The sequence below is a fragment of the Canis aureus genome, chromosome 25 (genome assembly GCF_053574225.1).
Source record: "Canis aureus isolate CA01 chromosome 25, VMU_Caureus_v.1.0, whole genome shotgun sequence".
Lineage (NCBI taxonomy): Eukaryota > Metazoa > Chordata > Mammalia > Carnivora > Canidae > Canis > Canis aureus.
The window spans coordinates 21,210,059-21,235,558 of NC_135635.1; the positions used below are offsets into that span (position 1 = coordinate 21,210,059).

General features: G+C 37.6%; 1 protein-coding gene across 4 annotated transcripts in view; it reads left to right on the forward strand.

Annotated features, from left to right (window-relative positions):
- ITPR2 (inositol 1,4,5-trisphosphate receptor type 2) overlaps nt 1-25,500 on the forward strand; it is a 472,511-nt gene that overhangs the window by 106,802 nt on the left and 340,209 nt on the right. For all 4 annotated transcript variants that reach the window (XM_077870671.1, XM_077870669.1, XM_077870668.1 and 1 more), the window contains 2 exons: nt 12,214-12,258; nt 23,279-23,430. In XM_077870671.1, coding sequence (XP_077726797.1) covers nt 12,214-12,258; nt 23,279-23,430 — 197 coding nt within the window. The remainder of the gene's footprint in view (nt 1-12,213; nt 12,259-23,278; nt 23,431-25,500) is intronic.

Here is a 25,500-nt window from a genome sequence, read left to right on the forward strand (position 1 = left end):
CGGGTCTCCAGGATCGCGCCCTGGGCCAAAGGCAGGCGCCAAACCGCTGCGCCACCCAGGGATCCCCCTCTTTAGGATTTCATACCATCTTTCATATGTGCTTTTTAGGTGACTGATAAATTCACAATGTGGTAGGGAATGCTATAGAGAAGGAAGCAGAGGAGTGAGTTTCTGCCCTCAAAGAACTCGCCTCTTAGGGCAGCCCTGGTGGCTCAGTGGTTTAGCGCCGCTTTCAGCCCAGGGTGTGATCCTGGAGGTCTGGGATCGAGTCCTGCGTCAGGCTCCCTGCATGGAGCCTGCTTCTCCCTCTGCCTATGCCTCTGCTTCTCTCTGTGTCTTTGATGAGTGAATAAAATCTTAAAAAAAAAAAAAAAAAGAATTGACCTCCTAGTTTGGAAGACAGTATACTATAAGTGGCCACATGATGGTCAGGAGACAGGATCATGTCAGGCTGATTATGTGTGCAGGTGGAGGTAGGTCAGCATGAAATTATCCAAAGAAGGCTCTTGCTTGGGGTGAACTTTTTTCTGGTTTTCCAAGAAAGTAACAGATACAGGTTGGTAGAGAAACAAAAGGACAATCATTGTAGAAGTTGTCAAGGAGACACAGGGTTGTGGACTGTCCAAATCATATGTGGACAATGAAAAGAGGGAGGCCTGATTCAAGGAAAGGAGTTCTAAAAGAAATTATTGAGGGATTCCTTTGCTTGAAGATTTTGATTGGAAGGTTTGAATTTGATCTAATTAGTAATGGGAATAAATTTGAAGTAGTTAGCTTATAGGCTGAGGCTGGACAGCTATACGTAAACATTTGGTAGACACAGCGATGTCACTAGAAAATCTAGTTTCTGCCCTAAAAGAGCTCTCAGTACAGTGTGATACATGTATTATAGCAATAGGAATAGTGGTGTGCTTATGGGGAAACACTAATGTGCCAGAGAGGTTTAAGGAATGGCGAGGAGGCCCGAGGAGGAGCTGCTTGGTGGATGAGTAAGGCAGGTGGGGAAGTGAGAGAAAGCATGTTCGGGCAGTGAGAATAGCTTTTGCACAGGCAAAGAGGTGTGTGGTATTGTACAGACTAGTTGTTTTTTTTTTTTTTTTAAGATTGATTTATTTGACAGAGAGAGTGTGAGAGAACACAAGCAGGGGGAGTGGCAAAGGGAGGTGGAGAAGCAGGTTCCCCACTGAGGAGGGAGCCTGATTCCAGGCTTAATCCCAGGACCCTGGGATCATGACCTGAGCTGAAGGCAGACATTTAACTGACCGAGCCACCCAGGCGCCCGGGTACAAACTAGTTTTGTATGGATAATACATATGTGTATCACACATAGGATATGTGTGAGTTTGGAAGTGGTGCTAGAAGGTGGGAGGGGAGTGGTACGACCAGAGATGTAGGGCAGCTGATTTTTTTCAGGCCATATATATTAAGCTAAGGAGAATTGGTTTTATTTTTAAAGAGCTGTGTTCTAAATAAATTTATGTTTGGAGATGACCACTCTGGAGTTGCATTGGCTAATGCAGTAGTCACTAGCCACATTTTCGTTATTTAAATTAAAATAAATACTTTTGAAGAGTCAGTTTGTCAGTTACACTAGTCACATTTCAAGTGTCTCAATAACTACATTGTCCTGGATAGCACACATTATAGAACGTTTCCATCATCACAGGGAAAGATCCAGTTGGCAGAGCTGCTCTGGAGCCTTTGTAAAAGCAACTGGAAGGGATCACCTTAGAGATAGGGAGCCCAGGTAGGTGACAAAAGTCTAATACCTCTAGAATATTTTGAGGACTTGAACCAAGGGAGTGGCATTGGTAATGGCAAGAAGGGTGAGTGGAGAAGACATTTTTAGGACATGGAAACAATGGAGTTGTAATCCATAAATGTTAAAGGTTAAGGAGTTGGAAGATTCTGGCTTTGGAGAACTGGTGATGTCATTCTCCAATTTAGAGAAAATGGGAAGAGGTGCAGCATTGATGGGGAAATAATCCATTCAGTTTTGAGTATGTCTAATTGGAGGTGCTGTAGAATGTCCAGGTGAAAACGCCTGATAGGTACAGGATTCACATCTTTGGGGATTGTCTGGCTGGTCAGCATTAGCATGGCTGACATCACCAGGCAGTACAAAAAGAGTGAGAAGATGTTTGAAGGTGGAGCTGTGGGGAACATCATCTTTTAAGGGTGGACAACAGACGGGGAGCCTGAGAAGTTAGAAAAGCAACTGGAAAATCCAAAGGGCTGAATCACAAATGTCAAGCAAGGGAGGATAGAGTTTCAAAAAGGAGAGTGCTACCGAAAAGGTCAGGAACAAAATGTATTTACAGCATTTGGCAAGAACACAGTCATTTGTGATTGAGAGCATTTTTAGTGGAAGCCAGAATCCAGGGGGTGGAGGAATGATGAGGAAGCCAGGAAGCGGAAGTAGGGGTGAACTGACTTTTCATATCAGGGCTATGAAGGAGGAGGAACATTAATTAAAAAAAAAAACGTCATACAAGATAGGTTTTTATTTATTTTTATTTTATTTTTATTTTTTCAAGATAGGTTTTTAAAGGTATATTAAAAAAAAAAAATAAACTGAGAACAGAGCTGTTTTTTCATTAGAGGAAGTTCCTGGCAATGTGTTACTCTTTTCCCTCAGCCTTTCTATTCTCAATATACAAATTGATAATTTGAAATATTACTTTCATGTGCTTGAGGCATTTCTGGTAAATTGGATTATTCCAATTTCTTGAATTGCCTTTGAATATATGGTGTTTCTATTGGCCAGTGTGGCAAAGAAAGCTAGTGTGGTAGGGAAAAAAATCTCATATATACTACTCACAATCTGTCTGACTTAAAGCAAATATTTAACCTCTCTGAATCACTGTTCCCTTGTGTGTAAAAAAGATGATAATATATATTACATGGGATTATTTTAGAATTAAGATATGGAGTGTTCAGCATCTTGCACATAAAATATATCCAATAACTATTAAGTCCCTTCACTTCCATTGAGAAGGGAACAGAAAATATGGAGTAGTGTTATTATTACCATCACTACTCCTACTATTATTATGATTATAATTTTTATTTAGCACTGATATTTCTTATTTATTTATTTATTAATTATTTTTTAAAAACATTTTTTTTTAGCACTGATATTTCTTTATAAGCTAGGTTTTTTTTGGCGGGGGGATATAAGGGTTCACCACTGGGTACATGGAATAGTGTCTAATATTTAATCTATATTCAGTAAATACTACATAATCTAATGGATGAATCGGAGAGAGAAAGACTGAGGCTATACATCCAGTCATTTCACTTTACAGAAAAAAAGAAGCCCAGGTTCAGAGAGGTGATTTACTTTGTCCAAAGTTCAAAACAAGATAATGATAGTCTTTGGGTTCGATGCTAGATTTGTGGGGCTTCATCTATACCATTGATTCTCAGCCTAGGGTGATCCACTTGGCCAGGGGAGACTTGACAATGTCTGGAGACATTTTTATTGTCAGACGGGGGAGAGGGAGCTACTGGCATCTAGTGGGTAGAGGCTAGGGATGCAGCTAAGCATCCATGCACAGGGCAGCCACTACAACAAAGGATGGTCTGGTTCCAAATGCCAGTAAGGCCAACCTATGTTGAGAAACCCTAACCTATGTTACACCATCATTTGTCAACTGCCTACTAGGTGGAAGCACTATTTTGAAACAAACAAAGGTGATTAACACTTGGTCCTTATCCTTTGGGAGTTTGCAGTGTAGAAGAGAATATTAATCCAGTCACTGAGACATCTCCTTTGCAATTACTTTCAGCATACACCTACATCTGAGATAACTGATTTTGTGTAATGTTTAAATTATTAACATCTATCGATGACCACAGTAAATCTCACAGTGAGTTTTAAGGGCTGCAATCTTAAATATAAGCACAAATGAGAAAAAAAACAAACCCTCACAATTTTACTTATACATGCACCTCCTAAACCTGATATTCTATTTTAACCAGTACTTAGAGGGTGGTTAAGTTTTTCAGAAAAAATATAATGAGGCTATTGCTTGTGTAGAAATGTAGGGGACACTATCCAAAGGAAATTAGACCATTTTATTCGTGGAAGCTTCTATAGTCTAATTATAGAGACAAAACACATAAACTGCCAGCTATTTAAGAATAGCACTATAAATATAGTGCTATTTTGTTTTAGGGAATTCAAAATTTATTTTTGAGAATCACACAATGCTAGAAGCTCATCGACAAAACGTGGAACAAAGTATTTAATTGTGAATTAGAGAATGAAGCCATTTGTGGCTTTGTCAGATAATGCGATACAGTACATTTACAGTACCGTATTGTTAGGCTGCCTTCCTGTGATGTCAGTTTCTGTGGTCCATACAAAAAAGAAGGTAACATGAGAGGAAAGAATGGAAATAGTCATGTATGTTTGCATTTAATACACAGCATGGTTGTAAGCACACTCATTGCCCTAGATCTTTTACTTGTATCGCCTTATTGGTGCAAGAGAGTTCCCAACCATATCAATGGGGGTGGGGGGGATAATTTTATCATATTTTGAGTGGAATAATATGGGAGTCTCAGTAAACTGTTCTTCCATAGTCATGGGAGCAATTGTAAATCACGTATCACAATTTCTGATCCCCTGCTTCTACATTTTCTTTCTTTGGGTATTCTTAAAGCAATAATGATCCTTCCCAGAACAAGAGAGACCGAGTAATGCAAATCATTTTATGCATTAAAGATTTGATCATTACCCTTCCAGAGACAGCTAATTTATTTGTTTGTAGATAGGCCAGATTTCCACCAGATGGCAGTAAACACTTATTTCCTAACTATGCAACAGACTTCGGATTTAATTAATTAGTTAAAAACTTAGTACTCAAGAACCTGTACACCAGTATAGAATCTTATGAATGCTTGGGTTGTAGTTTTATGTATCCTTATGTTTAATTTTCCATTAACTGTGTCAGCCATCGTTTATGGTTTGCATGTTTATGTATGTATATGTATATATAAACAAATACAATGGAAGAAGATACATACCAGACGCTCTGCGCGCGCACACACACACACGTTATATATTACAATATAAATTGTGCCTGGCACATATAAGCATTTAATAAGGGTTATTTTCCCCTTCTTTTCTTTTTTAGACTTGTCAGAATAATAGATTGTCTCTGAAATGCCAGGCATTGGAAAAAAGAACATATATAATTATTTAAAAATGTATAAGTGATGATTTTAATGTTATATAATAAAAATTGATCAAAACACATTTCATAATAAAAAAGTAACATTTAAAAATTTTTCATTTATTTGTTCATAAGACTGAGAGAGAGAAAGAGAGAGAGAGAGGTAGAGACACAGGCAGAGGGAGAAGCAGGCTCCATGCGGGGAGCCTGTTGTGGGACTCGATCCTGGGTCTCCAGGATCACACCCTGGGCAGGCAGAAGGCAGGCGCTAAACCACTGAGCCACCCAGGGATCCCCAACATTTTTGTTTTAAGAAAATGAGTGTATATTAGAAATGTTCTGTCTGCTTCTTGCTATTTTGTTAGGTGGAAAGATGGAATTGTCTTTCATTTGATTGTGGTGCAGTCATGGTTTTCACTGCCTAAGTGTTGATGATCTCTGTCTCTCTTTCTCTGCCACTTTTCTATTCTGACTTGTGACATTTTCTACTTGACTCCTTTCGAGCCCTCTTTGGCCATTCGAATGAGAACTCCCTTCAGAGGTTAGTACTGCGTCTTTGCTCTTCATATTCTCTTCCTGGTACTCACTCCCACAGTTGCAGTGGGTCAGGAATTTTATCTCGAATATCCCACTGCCACTGAGGCTTAATAAATATGTCTAAGATTAAATTGTTTTTTTTTTTTTAGATTAAATTGTTTCCCCCATAACAGTGCATTTTCTCAATTCAGTGTTAAAAACTTGAGAGGATGACAAACATATTTTTCTGTCTCAGTTTACACATTACAATTCTATTGACTCTCTCTGTAACATCTTCTGATCTGCTTTTTCCTTTATATTCAGCACGATTATTTTTGTCAGGGCTCTGCTACTTTTTACTTGAACTACTGTGCTTGGTTACTTTGCCTCGTTCATTCTCTATCTCTATCTCCTACTCACCATGGCCAGTTGAGGATTTTTAATGCAGTGGTTTTGCAAACAGTTCCCCAGTGATATTCAAAATCTTTCTGAAGATGTAAACCCATTAGGCTATGGTTTAAAAGCCCCATTGGTCTGGGCTGGCTTGGATCCCACTTTGGATCCCACCCCTCCTCTTTATGGAGGCAGGAGGGAAGGAGGGAAGTAACATGGTAACTGAAGGATGTAGTGTTGGTATCATCAGACTTGGGCTTCTGAGTAAGCCTACCATTCACCAGTGGTGTGGCTTTGCACTTCAGAAGACTTCACTTGATATGCCCCAGAGGCCTTATCTGTAAAGTGGGGTGAAGAATCCCTTCTAATAGGGGGCACTTGGGTGGCCCAGTTGGTTAAGCATCCAACTTGGATTTCAGCTAAGGTCATGATCTCAAGGTCGAGAGATGGAGCCCTGTGTCGTGATACCCTGTGTGGAGCCCCCCCCCCACACCCAGCTTCACGCTCAGCAAGGGAGTCTGCTTGAGATTCTGTCCCTCTCCTTCTGCCCCTCCCCTCCATGTACCTGCATGCACTCTCTCTCAAATAAATAAATCTTTAAAAAAAGAAAAGAATCCCTTCTAATAGGATAATTGTAAGGAAAATGAATTAACCTTTAAAAGCATATAAGAAGTATTCCAAAAATGACACTTAAGAGTCTTCTCTGAACAAGTCTCATTTTCTCACTTGTGTGGCATTCACTTCCTCTGTACTACGTGTCTTCTTCACTCCTTTCTTTCTCTGCCAGTTATGATTATACCCATCCTTCAAGGCTTATCTCAGATGTTACCTTCTCTATGAATAATTCTTGAATAAAATTGCCTACACAGATCCCTCCTTCCTCTGACCTGTATTATTCATAAATTATTCATTCTTATATCTCTTGTCACATTCTATTTTATGTTACAGCTAACTGTATTTATTATTAACTTATTTTCCCTTCTAGATTGTAAGGTCTTATAGTCAGGGACCATATTCTCTTTGTCTTTGCTAAAATACCATATGGCACAATGCTTTGCCCATTATAGATGTTCTATTAATGTTTATTGAATAAATGATTGAATAGCATGTTAGATCTCTCTCTCTAATGCCAGACTTATAATTTATTTTTAAGGTAAGGAAATATTTCTTTTAAAGTCCTAAAAGATTTAGGAATCTTTACATGATCATGTCTTTTTCCCCCTTCTTTTTTTTTTTCTTTTTTTTTCCCCCCCCTTCTTTAGAAATAATATTTTTTTGGTTCATCCTTAGTCTAGTTACTTTTATATTACCACTCTTATTATATTCAGAGAAGGAAAGCAGCAGTATAATTAAAACATACATTAAAGCATATATTTATTTGGTCTTCAGTTAATATTGGTGAACTGATATAGGCATAGGTATATTCGGGTGGCTTCTCTTCCTCTTCCTCCTTCTTTCCGTCCTCTTCCTCCTTTTTATCCTCATTATTATTATCACTTTCGTGAGTTTACTGAAGCAATAACTCCATATTAATTATTTAAAAAAACACATTACAGTCGGAGAGGCACAAGATGAAGCAAAATCTAATTGATAGCACCATCTTTAGTATTGTTGCCAAAGACATGAATGTATAAAATTTAATTACATACATTTAGTATGATTAGGCTTTGATCATAGACTTCTCATTTAACAGAGGAGGACCCTGAGTTCCAAGGTTAGAAGACCTTTCCTAAAGCCCTTGGGTATCTTTTTCCAGGGCAGAGCCTGGAGTCCAGTCCCAGACTTCCCTTAGGGATTGACTTAGGCATTGAAATGAGTGACCCCAACTGGGTGAATATGTGGAGACTGAATTTCAGAAAGCAACATTGTCTTTGGGATGGAATTTAACTTACATTTCAGACGGCACACATGATTTTGTGTACAACCTAGATATGTGAATTCCTGTTCCTTTATAGATTTTAATTAGGATATATCATGGTTTCCAGCACAAATTTCCTTCATAGTGTCTGTAGCAAACTATTCTGAATCTTACTGAATGAGCATTTTGACCATAAGATATATCCGTGGTTATACATCCTGCATATCTCTTGGAAATAAATTAGCTGTAATTTTAGTATGGCTTTTTTTTTTTTAATTCGAAAAAAAATCTGAATTCTTCAAATTGAAATCAAATTAAAAAATGCAAAATATTGATGCTTGACTAAAATAGCTGGATAAGCCCCTCCTGGGCACTTTGTTGGAACTATCATTACTACCAAGTAAAAGTGTGTCTTTTTGTGTTTGAATAATCAGTACACAGGAGGCCAGTTAATTCACAATCTTTTTGGCTTTCTTTCTTTTTTTTTTTTTTAATTTTTATTTATTTATTTATGATAGAGAGAGAGAGAGAGGCAGAGACACAGGCAGAGGGAGAAGCAGGCTCCATGCACCGGGAGCCCGATGTGGGATTCGATCCCGGGTCTCCAGGATCGCGCCCTGGGCCAAAGGCAGGCGCCAAACCGCTGCGCCACCCAGGGATCCCCTCTTTTTGGCTTTCTACATTTCACTCCCGGATTCCAAAAGCAAGAATAATCCTGTTTTGGGATTAATTCTTTTATTTGTAATTCAAGGGAATTTAAGGAGCCTGAGATATGTACCATAGAAAAAGAAAGTTCTGCCTCAGATCTCCCCAGCTGCTGGCCTAGCACTAACAGGCAACTTGGAACTCTGTCCGTTTTTCTTACCCCCTCCCCTGCCTCTCATTGTTAGTTCTAAAACCTGAGAGAGACCTGTCACCTGGCCTGTCTTGTGACTCTTGGGCTGGGTCTGCTTTCTATCTACTCCCCTCCCTTATACCACCCCCTCCACCCCCTGTTTCTGGTTTGTTTAACCACGGTTTAGTTTTATTGGACCTTAAAACTTGTGTATATGGAGTCATACAGTGTCTGGCTTCTTCCACTTACAATATTTAAAAAATTAATATATAATTGACATATAAACTTTTATTAGCTTAGGTGTACAACATAATGATTTGGTGTGTGTATATATTGTGAAATGATTACCTCAGTTAAGTCTAGATAACATCCATCACCACAGGTAGCTATAAACATTTTTTTCCTTGGATGAGAACTTTTAAGATCTGCTCTCTTGGCAACGTTCACATAGGCGGTACAGTATTGTTAACTACAGTCACCATGCTGGACATTATATTCTCAAGACTTACTTTCTTATAATTGGAGTTTGTTCCTTTTGACCACCTTCACCCACATCACTCATTCCCCATCTCCCACCTCTGGCAACCCACCGTTCTTTGTATCCATGAGTTCTCTTTGTTTCAGGTTCCATGTGTAAGTGAGATCATACAGTATGGGTCTTTCTCTGATGTATTTCAGTTAGCACAGTGTTGTCAAGGTTCATCCATATTGTTGCAAATGACAAGATTTCATTCTTTTTTATAGCTGAACAGTATTCCATTGTATGTATTTTTGAGATCCAGCCATATTGTCGTATCAGTAGCTCATCATGTTTTTTACTGAGTAGCAGTCCATTGTTTGAACATGCCACATTTTATTTATCCTTTCTCCTGTCACATGGTAAGCATTTTTGTCTAAACCTAATTTCTGACTCTATTTTTTGTCCCTAGCATTGTTTTCCCTTTTGTGTTCCCTGCTCATTGTCCTCAAATGAATGTGTCAGTCTGTTTTGGTTGATTTTCCTGGGGTATGGTAACCTTTCCATACACAGTTCTTCAGCTGAGCAAAGCTTTATTTTGTGTTATCTTTGATCATTTCTTGTATCCCACCAGCTTTCTCTTCCTTTTCAGTACAACTGTCATCCATTAATTGATAGGCCCTTCTCTGGTCCTCCAATGACTATTTGCTTTATACTAATTTTTATTTTTTTATACCTTTCCTCTGTATTGAGAGATGGCTGTTCAATTTTTTTATGCTTTGCATCACTCATTTCCTGCAGCATCAACTGTGCTTTTTTTTTATTGCTGCCAACATGGAGTTTAATTTTGTATTTGTGTTTTCATTTTTAGTGAAATCCTTCTTAACTTCTTTTTTATAATTCTTTATGTTTTGATATTATTTATGTAATTATTTTTGTATTATATTTTCTGCTGCTCATTTTATTCTGTTGTCTTTACATAGAGGAAATGTTTACTTACACTCTCTTGAATATGCCAAGCCATTTCCTGAAAGTTTATTTTGCATCATACCATAGAAAATATTCAGAAAGATTCTCAGAAAAGAATTTCGCCTTCTAACATCCATGCTTTTTAATCAGTCCCATGTTGTTTTTTCTTTCCTTCCTTCCTTATTCTCAGACTAGTGGGCTCCATGCAGAACCAGATGGGTTGAGTGGATAGTCTTTTTGTTGTATTTCTTAAAACTCTCCATCTTTTTTTCTCAGTCTTCAGACAAAAGGCCAACCATAGGACACGCTGCTGGTGTAGGTCTCAGGTCCAGCAGATGGCACCTCTGCCTACCTGGGCTCTGTAGCACTTGCTTCTCTCTCCTGCCCCCTTTACCATTTGTACCATATTGGGCAGTGTAATTCCCACATATGAAGACACTGTTCTTTCTCTTCTCTTTAGACAGTGATTCTCAAGAAAGCCTTCTGCTATCTCCTGCCCCCTTGACTCTGTTCATTTGTTTTCTGAGCTTTGTCACATTTCTGTGGTCATGAGAAGGTAGAGGTTCCGGGACAGTGGATGGGTGCCCTGGGGAGACAGGTGTCTGCTCAGGCTGACGATGCTTCTCAGCGGTACACACTTCTGTGTAGGTTTTTGGTGGCCAAATACTTGGAGTCTCTGAGTAAATGGATGAACAGTGGCGACCACAGCAAGTATCCTGACTGTGTTCACGAAGCTATTAGTTTGCAGTGAGGTTGAGGTATGCCACGAGATAAAACCCAGGGAAATGTCTGCTTCTCCCCACACACCAGCTGCTGTGTGAATACTGTCAGTCCATCGTAGCTTTGAGCATAAGTTGTTTTTCAGTCTTGTTTTCAGTGAGATTGGAACTTTTTTGTTTTGTTCTGTTTTGCTTATGATCCTTTCAGCACCTTCATTGATATTGAGTAGTAAGTCGAGAGGACCTTCCTCAGGGCTACTAGCCAAGTGTTGTTCTGAGAAAGACTCTTGACCTTACATTTTATTTATGTATTATTTATTTATTTATTCATTTTTAAATTTTTATTTATTCATGAGAGACACACAGAGAGAGGCAGAGACATAGGCAGAGGGACAAGCAGGCTCCTCGCAGGCGGCCCGATGTGGGACTCAATCCCGGACTCCGGGATCATGCCCTGAGCCAAAGGCAGATGCTCAACCACTGAGCCACCGAGGCGTCCCTTGACCTTACATTTTAAATGGTGACTTTAATGCTTGCGGTTGTATATTATATACACCAATCAATTCCTATTAATATCGTTAAAATCCAGTGAACAACTCATGATTTAGGGAGACACATCTATAATTATGTTGTTTTACAGATTATGAACTAGTGATTTCAGTACAATACAGACATCCTTTTGGGACTGTGTCATCAGGTGGGAGTCAGGAGGTATAGATTCTGGCCAGCTGGAAATGCATGGGCCAACACTCAGCATATACAGAACTCATCCATCTTTGTTGGATTGACCCCTGAGCCCCACAATACTCATGATTTAACAACCTCATATCATATATATAGTTCTTCTTTTACTTGATTTTCTTTTCTTGCGTATATAGAATGTGGAGCATGATCTTGAATCATTGTTACAAAGACATTCCTTTGGGTCTGCTTTTAAAAAATGAGTTATCAGTTAATGGCAGATTTTGTGGTGGGCAAAATGATGGACTCTCTTGAAGCCTTCCTCAGAGGATGTGAGATTATCAGCTCTCACTTGCTCAAAGATGTCAACTGTTCTAATAAAAATAAAAGCCATGAACATGGCATTTTAGATCATGTCTCCTGAAACTAGAGTTTGAGGGTAATGTTTTAAATTGTCATATTTAGTAATGCTTTACTTCCTTAGTTTTTTTTTTAAATATTAAATTTAGTTGAGGATACAATAGTGAACTGAATTAAAGGTAATTGGTCTTGTTAATATGCTTTTAATAGTGATTCAAAACTGGTTTTGTTTTGTTTTTTAGCTTAATCCTGATTATCGAGATGCTCAAAATGAAGGAAAAAATTTGGTGAGTGGAATGATTTTTTTCCCCAACAAATTCCAAATATATTGTTTATAGTTTATGTGAATGAATTAAAAAGTTCATAGAAAATTTGAAGACTAGGGATTCTGAGAGAGATTCTCTGACTATAAAAGTAAAAGATGATATGGCTGACATTATAAAAAGATGTCCAATAATGGGTATTTAGGGAGATTTCTAGCAACTTGGAGGCTGTTTACGATAAAGCACTGAAGTCAGTGGGCATCTGGGAGATATGGCAGGTCTAGGTTTAGTTTTCAGAAGTGCATAGAAGTTCGGAAAGAGAAATTGATTTACAGTATGATATTAAAAGAGGGCAACAGGACAATCCTTTCTGGCTGAAAATAATTTGGGTTCTATTTATGGGGAGAAATTGAGGCATCAAAAAACTATATGACTGATTTTTCTGATACTCTAAAGCATGCTACTCAAAAAAAAATCTCAATCTTATTTTAAAGCCAATTTTCATTAAGATATTTATTATTCAGCTGGCTCTTCAACATTGTAAAGAAGATGACTTTATGACAACAACATGACTTAATTCAATGGAAAATTCTGAAATTGAGGATAATTTGATGTGATACAGACAAAACCTGGTTGATGGGCTGGATATATATACATATCTATATATCTCTATTTTAGCAATTTAGCTAGATATTTTGATGTAAAGTAGACACAGTCTATAATTTAATTTTCTTAGGAGCTTAGCAGTCTCTTTTGGAATTGCTAGAATTATTACTGCATCATTCAAAATTCTACCCTTTGACAGAAAGGGTTGGAATATTTAATTGAAATGACTACTGCCTTTACATTGGTTCTCAGCTTTATGTTTTATAAGGATATTGATACGGGGAGGTGAATCAAATCAGAATTTCTGGATCTGAGTCAATCCTATTTGACTTCTTTCTCTATCTGACTATCAGGTTTACAATAGAAATAAAGCTGAAGTATCAAGTCATTAGTCCAAAGAAAACTTTAATTTGTGTCAAAATGTTCCTAACCATAGAAATAGGCTTGTTAGATCAATTGGATCCCTCATTTCTAATTCAGTTTTATCCCCCTGTGTGGACTCTTCTCCTTGGTTTTCAAAGAGCTAGCCCAGGATTGTTGGGTTCTTATTTTCTTATGATTTAGAAAAATGCCATCCATAACCATGTTTAAAAGTTTTGTTTTTTTAAAGATTTTATTTATTCATGAGAGACACACACACAGAGAGGCGCAGAGACACAGGCAGAGAGAGAAGCAGGCTCCATGCAGGGAGCTTGATGTGGCGCTGGGTTCCGGGTGTCCAGGATCACGCCCTGGGCCAAGGGTGGTGCTAAACTACTGAGCCACCTGGGCTGCCCCTATGTTTAAAAGTTGAGTCTTCGGTTCTTATTATATACTTACTGGTCAATGGTCTCTAGCCAAAGACCACCAGGAACACACCTGTTCTTTAACAAGTGTAGAATTAATTACACATTGTACTTATATCCCTGGAAACTGTGGGGCCTCTCAGAGGGTGTTAGTAGGAACCTGTGGTAGGATTTGGGCTTGTACAAGATAATTTTGGGGAGGATTTAAGGAAGTGGGGTGTACTGTGGATAGGAATGCTGTCAGGAAGAGGAAATATCTTAATACATTTTATCTATGGGGAGGGCAGATGAGAGCCAGGCCAAGGTTGTTAGTGCTAAAGAGGAAGCACTCATCCTAAGTAGTTTTTATGGCTTGAACGACATTCACATTTTGTCAGTGTTCAGACATGATTATGGAGTGTTGTTGTTGTTGGTTTTTTTTTTTTTATCCATCCTAGTTAGGGGCAGCCTTGTTGGATGTGATGTTCTGTGAAATCATTCATGTTCAGAGGAGGACCCTGTGGCCTGTCTCTGAGAGTCAGGGTGCCCCTGGCAACACTGAACCTGCTGGATCATACCAGGCCAACTGTCAGATATCCAGGGTTGCTTTTCTCTTTCTCAAGGTCGTTTTTTATGATACTTTATATGACTTCTTCAGCCTTGTATAGAGCCAAGGGAGTTGTACTTCTAGCACCACCATTAACTTGTGTGGCCTTGCACATGTCAGATAGCCTTCTCGAGACTGTTTCCTACTTGAATGATGAGATGAGGATGTTTGCCCTATGTACGTTACCTATATACCATGAGGTTAAAATTCAATCAGATAAAGGGAAACTTTTTGAATAAAAGATGTTAGTAGGCTAAAAATATATGTTGTTTCTATTAAAAGGGCATCACATCAGAGCTTCAAATCGTGCAATTGAATTACATCTCTGCTTATCTCCTTTCAGCTACATACTATTTGGTGATGCTACTGATGCTTCTGGGCAGAGCTGAGTAGGAGAGATAGAGTATGAAGGTTTATGGACAGCTTGGGGAATATAAGTAATGAATCAATGGTGAAATTTGCTGTTTGTGTCCATCAAGCTTTTACTTAGACTTCATTTACTCTGTTTCTTACCTGAATAATGATGAGGATGTTTGCTCTGTGTACGTCACCTATATGCCAGAGGTTAAAATTCAATCAGATAAAGTAATGAATCCATGGTGAAATTTGCTGTTTGTGTCCATCAAGCTTTTACTTAGACTTAATAGACTTTTTCCCTTTATATTCTGAAATACAAGTTCTTCATTCACCTAAAGGTGAGAAAGGGCACTTTTCTGCAAGGCAGTTGTTATCAGCAGTACTTTAATTGCATGTAACACAGGTGGGTCTGCTTTGCTCTAAAAGTGTATAGCTGGATCTCATCTGCCATCTCAGAGAGAGATCCAACTGGAGACATTTGATTTATTTTTTTTCTTAGTCCCTAACTTGAAAGTAAATAAAACTGAAAATATGGAACAGTAAAGCTAACAATATGGCTTCTCATTTTATAGACCGTTTGCCACCTAGCAATAATTATGTTTCTGTCTAAAAAAAAAAACAAAAGAGCATTTAGAGCTTAGCCTGTGAAAAATGAAATCAATTTCCCCAAACAGAATGCCATCTCACCTCAGATCTGGGTTCCAGTAACACTGAGTTCACTGTGACCATGCTAATTATTTTTCTTTCCAAATTTTCCCTTATGTTGTCTATTTAATACCCAGTTAATATTTTTTCCTGTAATTTAGAAACCTTTATCAAAATGTTGCCTTCCATTTTTGAAGTCTCAAAGGTTAATGCATGGTGCCACTGAAATGAGGTGGTGTGTGTCAGAGCTCCCATTAAGACCCAAATTGCTGTATTTATTCTACAAAGGAGCCTATTATTTCCAATCTTACAAATGTACAGCATCCACAGGGACCCTGTAAACATTGGAACTGTGTCAAGCCCAGCTGGGAACCTGACAGTCATTAGTTTCTTCTTCTTGAAAGGCTGCATCTTTTCAAATGGCTCTTTGAAGGGGATTTTTTTTTTTTTTTGAATAACACCACCCATTTTCACATTACCATATTGATGTGGAATGTGATCTGATTTTTCAAGGGAGTGCCTTTTGTCTATGCTGGGAATTCTCAACCTCAGCAATATTGATATTTTGGCCCAGATAATTCTTTATTGTGGGGGACTGTCCTTTGCACTGTAGTGTGTTTAGCAGATCCATGGACTCTGCTCACAAGATGCCAGTTGCGGTCTTCTCTGACCCCTGTTGTGGCGACTAAAAATGCACCTGGGAATTGCTGAATGGCTCCCTGGGGTCCAAACTCTCTGCCTATTGAGAACCACCAGTCTTTGTGCATAGGCATATATCAATAGCAGTGTTATAGGAACCATGATACTTGGCTGAAATGTATTGGAAAATTCTATTTTATAGATCTTTTTTGGGGTGTTGGGGGACCAGATTATGAACAAAGACTCCCAAATTTCCTTGAATATATACTCTATATTCATCAGTGGTAAGGTTATAAGGGAAAGAAAGAAAAAAGGGTCATAGGAGGAATGAATTTAAGAGTACCAGATTCTTAAGGAACTAGCCAAGAGAAGTGTCTGCAGCTTTAAATGGCAGGGTTATGTCTGTTACATAAAGTCAGCAGTGTGAGCCCTGGAGGGGCTGCACATCATTATGCTGCCTTGGCTGTGGCCACACACAGGTCTGCATCAGCCCTGAAGATGCATACATTCTTTCTTACAGAATGTCTCTGGCTCCTAACAACAGAATTGCAACGTGATGTCTCTGCTAAAAATTCGATGACTCACAAATGAGTCAACAGAGAAGGTGTTACAGGAGGCTAACTGCTGTGCCTCCACTGGCAGGCCCCAGGACAGGCAGGAGAAGCCAGGCAAGCCGTTCGTTTACTGGGCTGTTTTCTCATAAGGGGATTTTTGACTTGTATAACCCGAGAGGCTGTGTGCATTTCCTTCCAAGCAAAAATGCCAGTTTTATAAGAGCTCAGCAGACTAGGTTAACATTCCGAGGCTCTGCGTTCCCTAAATTGAGTGTTTTGGATAGCTAGCTGATATTAAATCTAACAATCTGTTAAGCTCTGCTATACCTTAAATGTATTTTTGCAATGCAAGGGAGGGCATTTCACTTCTGTAATTCTGTGCCGGGAACTGGTGTTTTAGTGTCTTTTTTCTTACCTACAAAAAAATATGGGTTTATAAACAAAAGCCACAGGCACACAATTTTGAACAGAACTGCCTTCATATTATAGAAATATAATATTGATTTTTCTTATAGGTTGAAGCTTGATCCATACATTTAAACAATTGTATATTTATAACTCATCATTCATGTTTTATTGTTTACAAAATTTGAGAGGCTGTCTTGGAATTTACTGTTGAACTATTTATGAAGGAGAGTTTGTTAAGCAAATTAGCAGAGATTAACAGCAAAATATACACAGCAATGCTTTAAAAAACTGCTAAAGATGTTAGAAGTTCTTTTCACACATAAACAATTGTTTTATTACTTACAAATGGATCTTATCTATCCATTAAAGCTCCCCCCTTCCGCCCTGGGGGACCTAAGCAAATTATTTCGGGGTGTAGTTGTACATTCCACTTTATCCTATGTAATTAAAATTAAACCACAGTTCTTAAGTAGTATGAGTAATTCAGAGTGACCTCTTTTAATTAGCCCTAATAAGCAAGGTTTTTCTATGTTTGGAAAACATTTTTATTATTCATTATAAAAGTGTCAAAATAGAGAGGTTCCTGACTACTCTTGTTAGGAACCCATGTATTACCAAAGGGGATGGTGTAGGAGGACAATCTAGGAACCTGAATCTGCTTTCTTTTTTAAGTCTAGAAAATGTGTTTTATGAGCATTTCCAAAGGAGAGTATATACAGTAGGATTGACTTGTACTAAATGAACTCTCAAGTGATGATGTATAAACCACAATGCCAACTTTCAATTGCTAAGTAAATATGAATTGTTGGGTCAGTTAGTGCATTTTCCTTGAAGGAAAATCTATAGCAAAAGCTAAGTTATAATTAGAAGATTGGTGTGCAGGAGGCTCAGGAAATTAGAAGACACATATTCTTTTTAGGAATATGATATTTCTCTAAAAAGACCAGAATATTAATTTTTTGCATCTGCACTAGCAGTGATGAGAGAAACTGTCAAATTTTGTTCACCAAGTCTCTTATTTATTTAGGTTACATGTGCATCTTCTGTTAATAAAAGCCTTTCTCCAAACATGGTTCATTATAATTGATTAAATTTTATTTTCCTTAATTAAAGTCATATTTTAATTGTGCCTTTCTAATAATCTACTGAAGCCACTTGCTCTCAAATCCCTTTGCCTACATATTTGAAAAATCCTTTGGGTTATTCCTACAATTGACTGATCTTGTCCATTATTTCTGTGTTCCTACATTATGAGGCAATCTTCTCTCACATGTATTAATTAATATTCATTATGTTGGTGGTTCTTTCTTTTGGCTGCAATAGCATTGTAGAGTCTAAAAAACAAGCTCTTTAATGATATTTCTTTGTGACTACAATTTTCCTGGTCTGTTTCTCTTCAACTCTTCATCTTATGAGGGTAAAACTAAAGCAAACTTTCTCTTCTTTCTTTTAGAATTATCACTTCCTCTTCTTAAACCTTCTCCTTTCTCCTCTCTTGATTTTCTTCTTCATCATAGTCATTATCATTTTAAAAAATATTTTATTTATTCATTCATGAGAGACACAGAGAGAGGAAGAAACATAGAGGGAGAAGCAGATGCCCTGTGGGGAGCTTGATGCTGGACTCAATCCCAGGGTCCTGGGATCACGACCTGAGCCGAAGGCAGATGCTCAACCACTGAGCCACTCAGATATCCCAGTCATTATCATTTTCAATATTCAGATGTCACCACCATTTTTACCATAGAGAAGGAATTCCTCATTGCAAATGGTATTCTCCTAAGCCCTGTATAAGAGGATTCTGTAGGGCTTCTTGAGACTTTCTTGGCTTCAGCTATTTGTGGTCTGATAGAAGTGTGGTTCTTGTGTCACTGTTATGTTCCAGGGAAAACTGCTGCTTTGCCATCTATATCTTAGTGTAACATCTGAATTTTCATGTCAAGCTACATGGCAGACATCAATGAAATAGCATACTTCTGACTTTTTTCATTCGTTTGTTCCTTCCATTTTTTCTTTCCCCCCTTTTCTCTTCCCCACTTCCCTTCCTTGTTCCTTTTCCCTCCCTGTCTCTTCCTCTCCCCTTCCCTCCCTTCCAGCCTCTCTCCCTCCCTTTCTGCCTTCCACAAATTTATTGAGATGTAATTCACATACCATAAAATTCTATTTAAAATATATAAATCAGTGGTTTTTAATACATTCATAGAACTCCAAAATTATAGCCACTATCTAATTCTACAACATTTTTCTTACCTGCAGAAGAAAGCCTAAATCCATTAGCAGTCACTCCCCATCTTTCCCTCCCCCAGGCCCTGGCAGCCATGAATTACTCTATGGATCTGCCTATTCTGGACATTTCATATATAGGCTCATACAATATTTGGCCTTTTGTGTCTGGCTTCTTTCACTTAGCATAATATTTTCAGAGTTCATGCATTCTGCAGCATGTATCTGTACTTTATGCCTTTTATGACCAAATAATATTCTATTGTGTGCATATACTACATTTTGTTTATCCATTCATTATTTGATGGACATTTGGATTGTGTCCACATCGTGGCTTTTATAAATGCTGCTGTGAACGCTTATGGACAAGTTTTGGTGTGGAAATATATTTTCATTTTACTTGGATAGATACCTAGACTTAGAATTGTTGGTTATATGCTTAACATTTGACAAACTGTCAAACTCTTCTTCTTTTTTTTTTTTTTTGTCGATTTTTTTTAAATTTATTTTTTATTGGTGTTCAATTTACTAACATACAGAATCTTCTTAAATGGTCACACCATTTTATGTCCTCCCAATATATGACCATTACAATTTCTCTGCATTCTCACTGATACTTATTATCATCTGACTCTTTGGTGATAGCTGTCCTAGTGCATTTTACTAATTAGTAATGATGTTGACCATCTTTTCATGTGCTTATTGGCCATTTGAATATCTTCTATGGAAAAATGTCCATGTCTTTTGCTCAATTTTTAATTGGGTTGTCTTTATTATTGAGTTGTAAATGTTCTATATATTTTCTGGATATAAGCCTCTTATCAGGTATATGACTTACAAATATTTTCTCTCATTCTGGTGTTGCTGTTTTGTTTTGTTTTTTAAATAGACATTATTTTTTAGGGAAGTTTTAGGATCATAGCAAAATTCAGTGGAAAGTACAGATTTCCATATACCACTGCTACCATACAAGCACAGCCTCTCCCATATCAACATTTGGTGCCAGAGTGGTACATTTATTACACAAATTAACCTACTTTAACATATTATTACCATCCCAAATCCATAATTTATATTGGGGTTCACTCTTGGCATGGTACATTCTCTGAATTTTGATAAAAGTAGCCACCATTTGACATCTATTCTTTATTATAATATCATCCAGAATAGTTCCACTGCTCCACTGTTTTAAAAATCCCATGTGCTCGGCCTTTTCATTCCTTTCTCCCCCCTACTCCCAGGCAACTATTGATCTTTTTGTTGTCTTTATGGCTTTCCCTTTTTTGGAATGGAATCATACAGTAGGTAGTCTTTTCAGATTGGCTTCTTTCACTTGGCAATATACATTTAAGGTTCAGTGATTTCTTTGTGGCTTGATAGCTCATTTCTTTTTAGCATTGAATAATATTCCATTGTCTGGATGGCCCACAGTTTGTTTACCCATTTGCCTACCACAGGACATCTTGGTTACTTCCGTGTTTTGGCAATTACAAGTAGAGCTGCTATAGACATCTATGTGCAAGTTTTATGTGCATATTTTGGTAAATACTAAGGAGCATGATTCCTGGATCATATGGTACAGAGTATGTTTTATTTTGTGGGAAGCCACCAAACAGTCTTCTAATGTAGTTGGATCATTTTCCATTCCCACCAACAATGAGTGCATTTCTGTTGCTCTACATCTCTGTCAGCATTTGGAGTCCTTAGTGTTTTGGATTTATCCTTTCTAATAGGTGTGTATGTAGTTATCTCATTGTTGTGAGTGGCATCTCATTATGTAATTTGCAACTCCCTGATGATGTATGATTCTGAGCATCTTTCCATAGGTTTATTTGCCATCTCTACGTGTTTTTTTTTTTTTGGTAAGGTGTCTGTTCAGATCTTTCAACCATTTTTAAATTGGATAAGTTGTTTGAAAACGAATTTATTAGCTGTTTCTTTCAGGGGTGGTGCCTTTAGTGTTGTATTTCTCTTATATACTCCTGTTTTTCTTCTAGAGTATCACATTCATTTCCCTTTCCTTTGCCCTGTTTCTACTTTTCCATTCCAACTATTGCTTTTTCCTTGAGGATCTTCCTCCTAATACATTTTGAGACTCGAAACGTTGGAAATAAACAGAACTGTATACATCTCAGCAGGGAATAACTAAAATTAAACCAAAATGTTTTCAAGGCCCTGAAGAATAAATTCCAAATGATAGAATTTCGCTTGACTAGCTACTGTCAGAAATTTATTGGGGAAAGATTCTTAGCTCACCGCTGATCTTTAAAGACCCTTCCCTATCTCAAGATTCCAAGGGGCCTAAGCTGCCATCTCCCCCAACTCATTTTTCAGGCCAGATCACTCTTATTGGATTATTTAAAGACATTGAGATTTTCTTTTCTCAGGATGTGAGGATGTTTTGGTCCCTCATAGATTTTGTCTTCAATTCAGACTTCCATACTTTCAATGCAGATCACTGTGAAAATACATCTCATGACCCATGAGAATTTTTTTCAGAAGACCTGAGGAAGGTTCTTAGCCATGACTTCTTGCCCATCCTTTGAGGATTGACTAGTGTTTGAAGGCTCAGACCAGGCCACTGGCTGTGGTTCCCTTGGACTGAGGTGCAGCCAGTTGAACCATCCACTGCACCTTCCTCTTTCTTCTTCTTTCCCTGTCCTTCTTTTTTGTTTTTCTCCTTCTCCTCTCCCTTCTTCTTTCCTCATCCTTCATCATTTCTAGGAAACTGCATTCATCTCTTTGTTTGAAGGAAGTGATAATACTCATCTTCCTCTCTTTAAAACTTTTTTGTAAAATTAGTGAAAACAGCAATGGCTTTGGTACCATGAGAAGCTTTGTGTAAATCCAAAAATATGGCTTGCTTACTGTTTCTTAATTTTTCCTTATATCTCTACATTCTCTTGTACAGAAAGTATGCTTTTTTCCTGATCAATAAGCATGGTTTATACTTACTGTTTAGAAACAACTGTTATGCGAGTCAAACTACCTGGGGAGATTTTCCCAGACCCCTGCTTTCATTTAACTCTGAATTTTGGTCTCTGCAGAAGACATATAAGCCAGAGATGACAGGAGCTACCAGGTGCTTCTGGGCTAGGTGAGATTTAGCAGCTAACAGTTTTGCTCTTGTTTGGCAGCCCTAGTGGTTCCTCTCTGGTTCAGTGGTGCTACCAATTTGCATACCATTTACAGAAGACATCAGAATGAAACTGCAAAGGACATGATATTCACCATCTTGGGATGGAACTTCAAGTGAATATTTTAGAATGATTGGGTGTAATATCTCATTTTCACAGTGATCATTAAACAACTGTTGTCATTGGGCATGGGCTGCTTTCCTTGGTCTTTTGAATACCTTCTCTTTCCTACTTTCATTCAACTTCTTGTGATGGTACAGTGATACTCTCTTTTTTTCTCTCTACTTCTCTCATTTTAAAATTTCATTTCTTTGGATAAATATGTATAAGTAATTATATTTATGTAATTATCAAACTCATATTACATTTGCTGTATTGTATTTTGATTTCTTGTGCATCATATTCTTCCAAAGGGATTGAGACTTGGTACCATGAGAAGTAAAAAATATATAGTTACCAATCTTGTGTGGTTGCCAGCTTAAAATGGAGTTTTAGAAATATTGAGTTTTACACTATCATGAAGGCTTCTGTTTTTGAAGATCCCATTTTATTTCACTTATATGCCATTATAGCATGTTTTTGGAATTAATTAAGCAAGCTGATAAACTGAATAGGAATATTGCTGTTGATTCCTTTTCTCTCCAGGTGAATGCCCCAATTGTGTTCTGAGAGTTAGTTAGGAATTCTGAGACACTGCCATGTTGAACACCCCTCCCCACCCCCTCTTAAGTTTATGAAATCTAGGTGATTCAACACACTATTTCTTGTCTCTGTTTCTTTTAAATGTGGAATGGCCAAAACTACTATGTAAATAGGTTTAAGACAGGGTAAGGGAATGCAACTATTCTGAATGTTAGTGCTTTGATAATTTGCCCAGATCAAGCCATCCCTCCAGGAGTGTGTGTGACTTAACACTATTGATAATAATTACCTCCAAGACTGTCAGGCCTGACCTGATCTTTCTGGATGATGTGAAACAGACATCTTTATAATCCAATGAAGAAATAATGAAATAATGACAATTTAAACCTTATCTCCTAATTAATTGGAAATTTTAGTAAAAAAACCTGCTAAAAGTTAAATAACTTTGTACCTCCTCAATAGAGAGATGGGGATCTTCCAACTTCAAAGAAGAAACGCCAGGCGGGGGAGAAGATCATGTATACTTTAGTCTCAGTCCCACATGGAAATGACATTGCATCCCTTTTTGAACTGGATGCCACAACTCTTCAGAGAGCTGACTGCCTGGTTCCAAGGTAAAAATAAAAAAATTTAAAAACTATGGTTAAATAGCAACATTTCTTTGAGTAATTGTAATGGTAGGTAAGGAATTAAAATATAATGTTAATAGAATTTTTGTGATATCAAAAGAGAGCATAAGTAAAGAACCAGTGTGTAAAAATCACGCCTCTTTGTGACAAGATTAACATAGTTTGTTTTATTATATAAATAATTAAAATGTATAGGACCAAATAAATTCTGAAAAATTCATAAGAATTATTTATTCATATTATTTGTATGGCCTTTGGTTACTAACATGAAAAATAATCTAGGAGCATTTCTATTAATACTTATATCATTTATTTCTATTATGTCAAGTTCCAGATTTCTTTCATTTATTCATTTACTCATTCATCCATTTGTTCATTTATTTAATCATTCAGTCAGTAGATCTTTATTGAATTTAACAGACATTGCCCTTGGCAGTGGAAAGAGAACTGAACAAACTTAAATTCAAATGAAGAAGAGATGCAGTAGACAAATAAACATAAAATATCAGGTCAGGTAATAAAAATGCTTGGAAAAAATTGCAGAGAGAGTTGTATTAGGTATGAGTGTTCAGAAACAGCCTCTCTGATTTAGGACATTTGAGAAAAGATCTGAATGTTTTGAGAGATCAAATTTTCTCCATTAGGAGTGTTTCAAGTGGCAGTAATATGAAATGGAAAAATCTTGACATTTACTAGGACCAGTGAGGAAATCAACTGGGCCTAAGTGAGTGAGGGGTGGGGAAGTAGAATTGGTAATGAGGTAGCCAGAACTTAATGTAAGAAGATGTCTTACATTTTTTTGGGGGGGGTTGGGTTTGATTATTTTAATTAAGCTCTTTTGTCTGCAACTGTCTATCTTCCATTGCACTAATATGCACTCTCTAGGTGCATTGAGGAGTCTTGCCCATATCCTTAGGTCTAGTGGGATGGGTCTAAACTGTCCTTGATAGAGCATTATTGGCCTTGGGAAGATGTCAGTGATTATATCGAAGGTACCTACACAGGATGCAGACACTGTTTTGTAGGTTACTTTCAGGGAGGGTTGGTGTACTAGCAGTGTCCAGAAACACTGCTCCTTGAGCTTCCCAAAGTGTTTCCTGGTTATTCTTGTTCATGAGAAATGCTGCCCAATCTTGGCTTTGTATCAGGTATCGCTCTTGTTTTCCTGTTCCACTGGTTTAAGCCTGTGAAGAGATACTCTCTGAGGGTCTTCCCCGGTCCAGGTTTCTGGCCTTCTCTTCTGAGTATTGGAATCTTACTATAACTTTAATCATTTTAGATTTTAACTTAGCAAAAATGTATTCCCTCTTGAACTCTAACCAAGGAAGTTTGCATATGGAAATGATAAAAGAATCTCACTATAAAGTGCACAGACCCATGATAAATGGTTAATTAAAGGTAAATTTAGTGGTAAATAGTGATTAATTTCTGATTATTTGAACAGGATTGGTTTGTGCTGTTTTAGATTTTTGAAACTCAGTCTCTATTGTATCTACCTTTATGAATGAGCAGAACCGTGGTGCTAAGTGAATTGCTCTTTCCTGGAGGCTCTTGTTTTATTTGGTTCTATCTTATTGGCCTTCATGATTTTTGCCTCATGTTGTATGATTTATGTCTTCTATTTCCTACCAAATTCTCAGCAACTCAGAGGCACAGAACATGCCATAGTGCTTTTTTTTGAACAGATATTTTTATACTTATTTGTTAAAGAAATGACAATTCTAAAGGATTCACTAAAATGAGAGTGTTTGAGGTGGCTGAAATTCTAGCTGTCCTTTCTCAGGTGTTCTCTCACAGTTCATATACAGTTGATTCTTGTTTTTCTTGGTACACTGAATTAGCAAATACTGAGCCACTGTTCCTAGAAGAAATAGAGGGTTAGGTTCCTGTGAGTCTCTGGTCACAGTATTTTCATCAGTCAATACCACATAACCTTGTGTTATGTGTGCTTTGTTTATAGACACCTTATTTAATAGGTATTGCTGATTCATTAACGTGGAACTTACAGCCATTAGCACTGTAACTCATGCCTGAATGACACTTATCTGACATGAG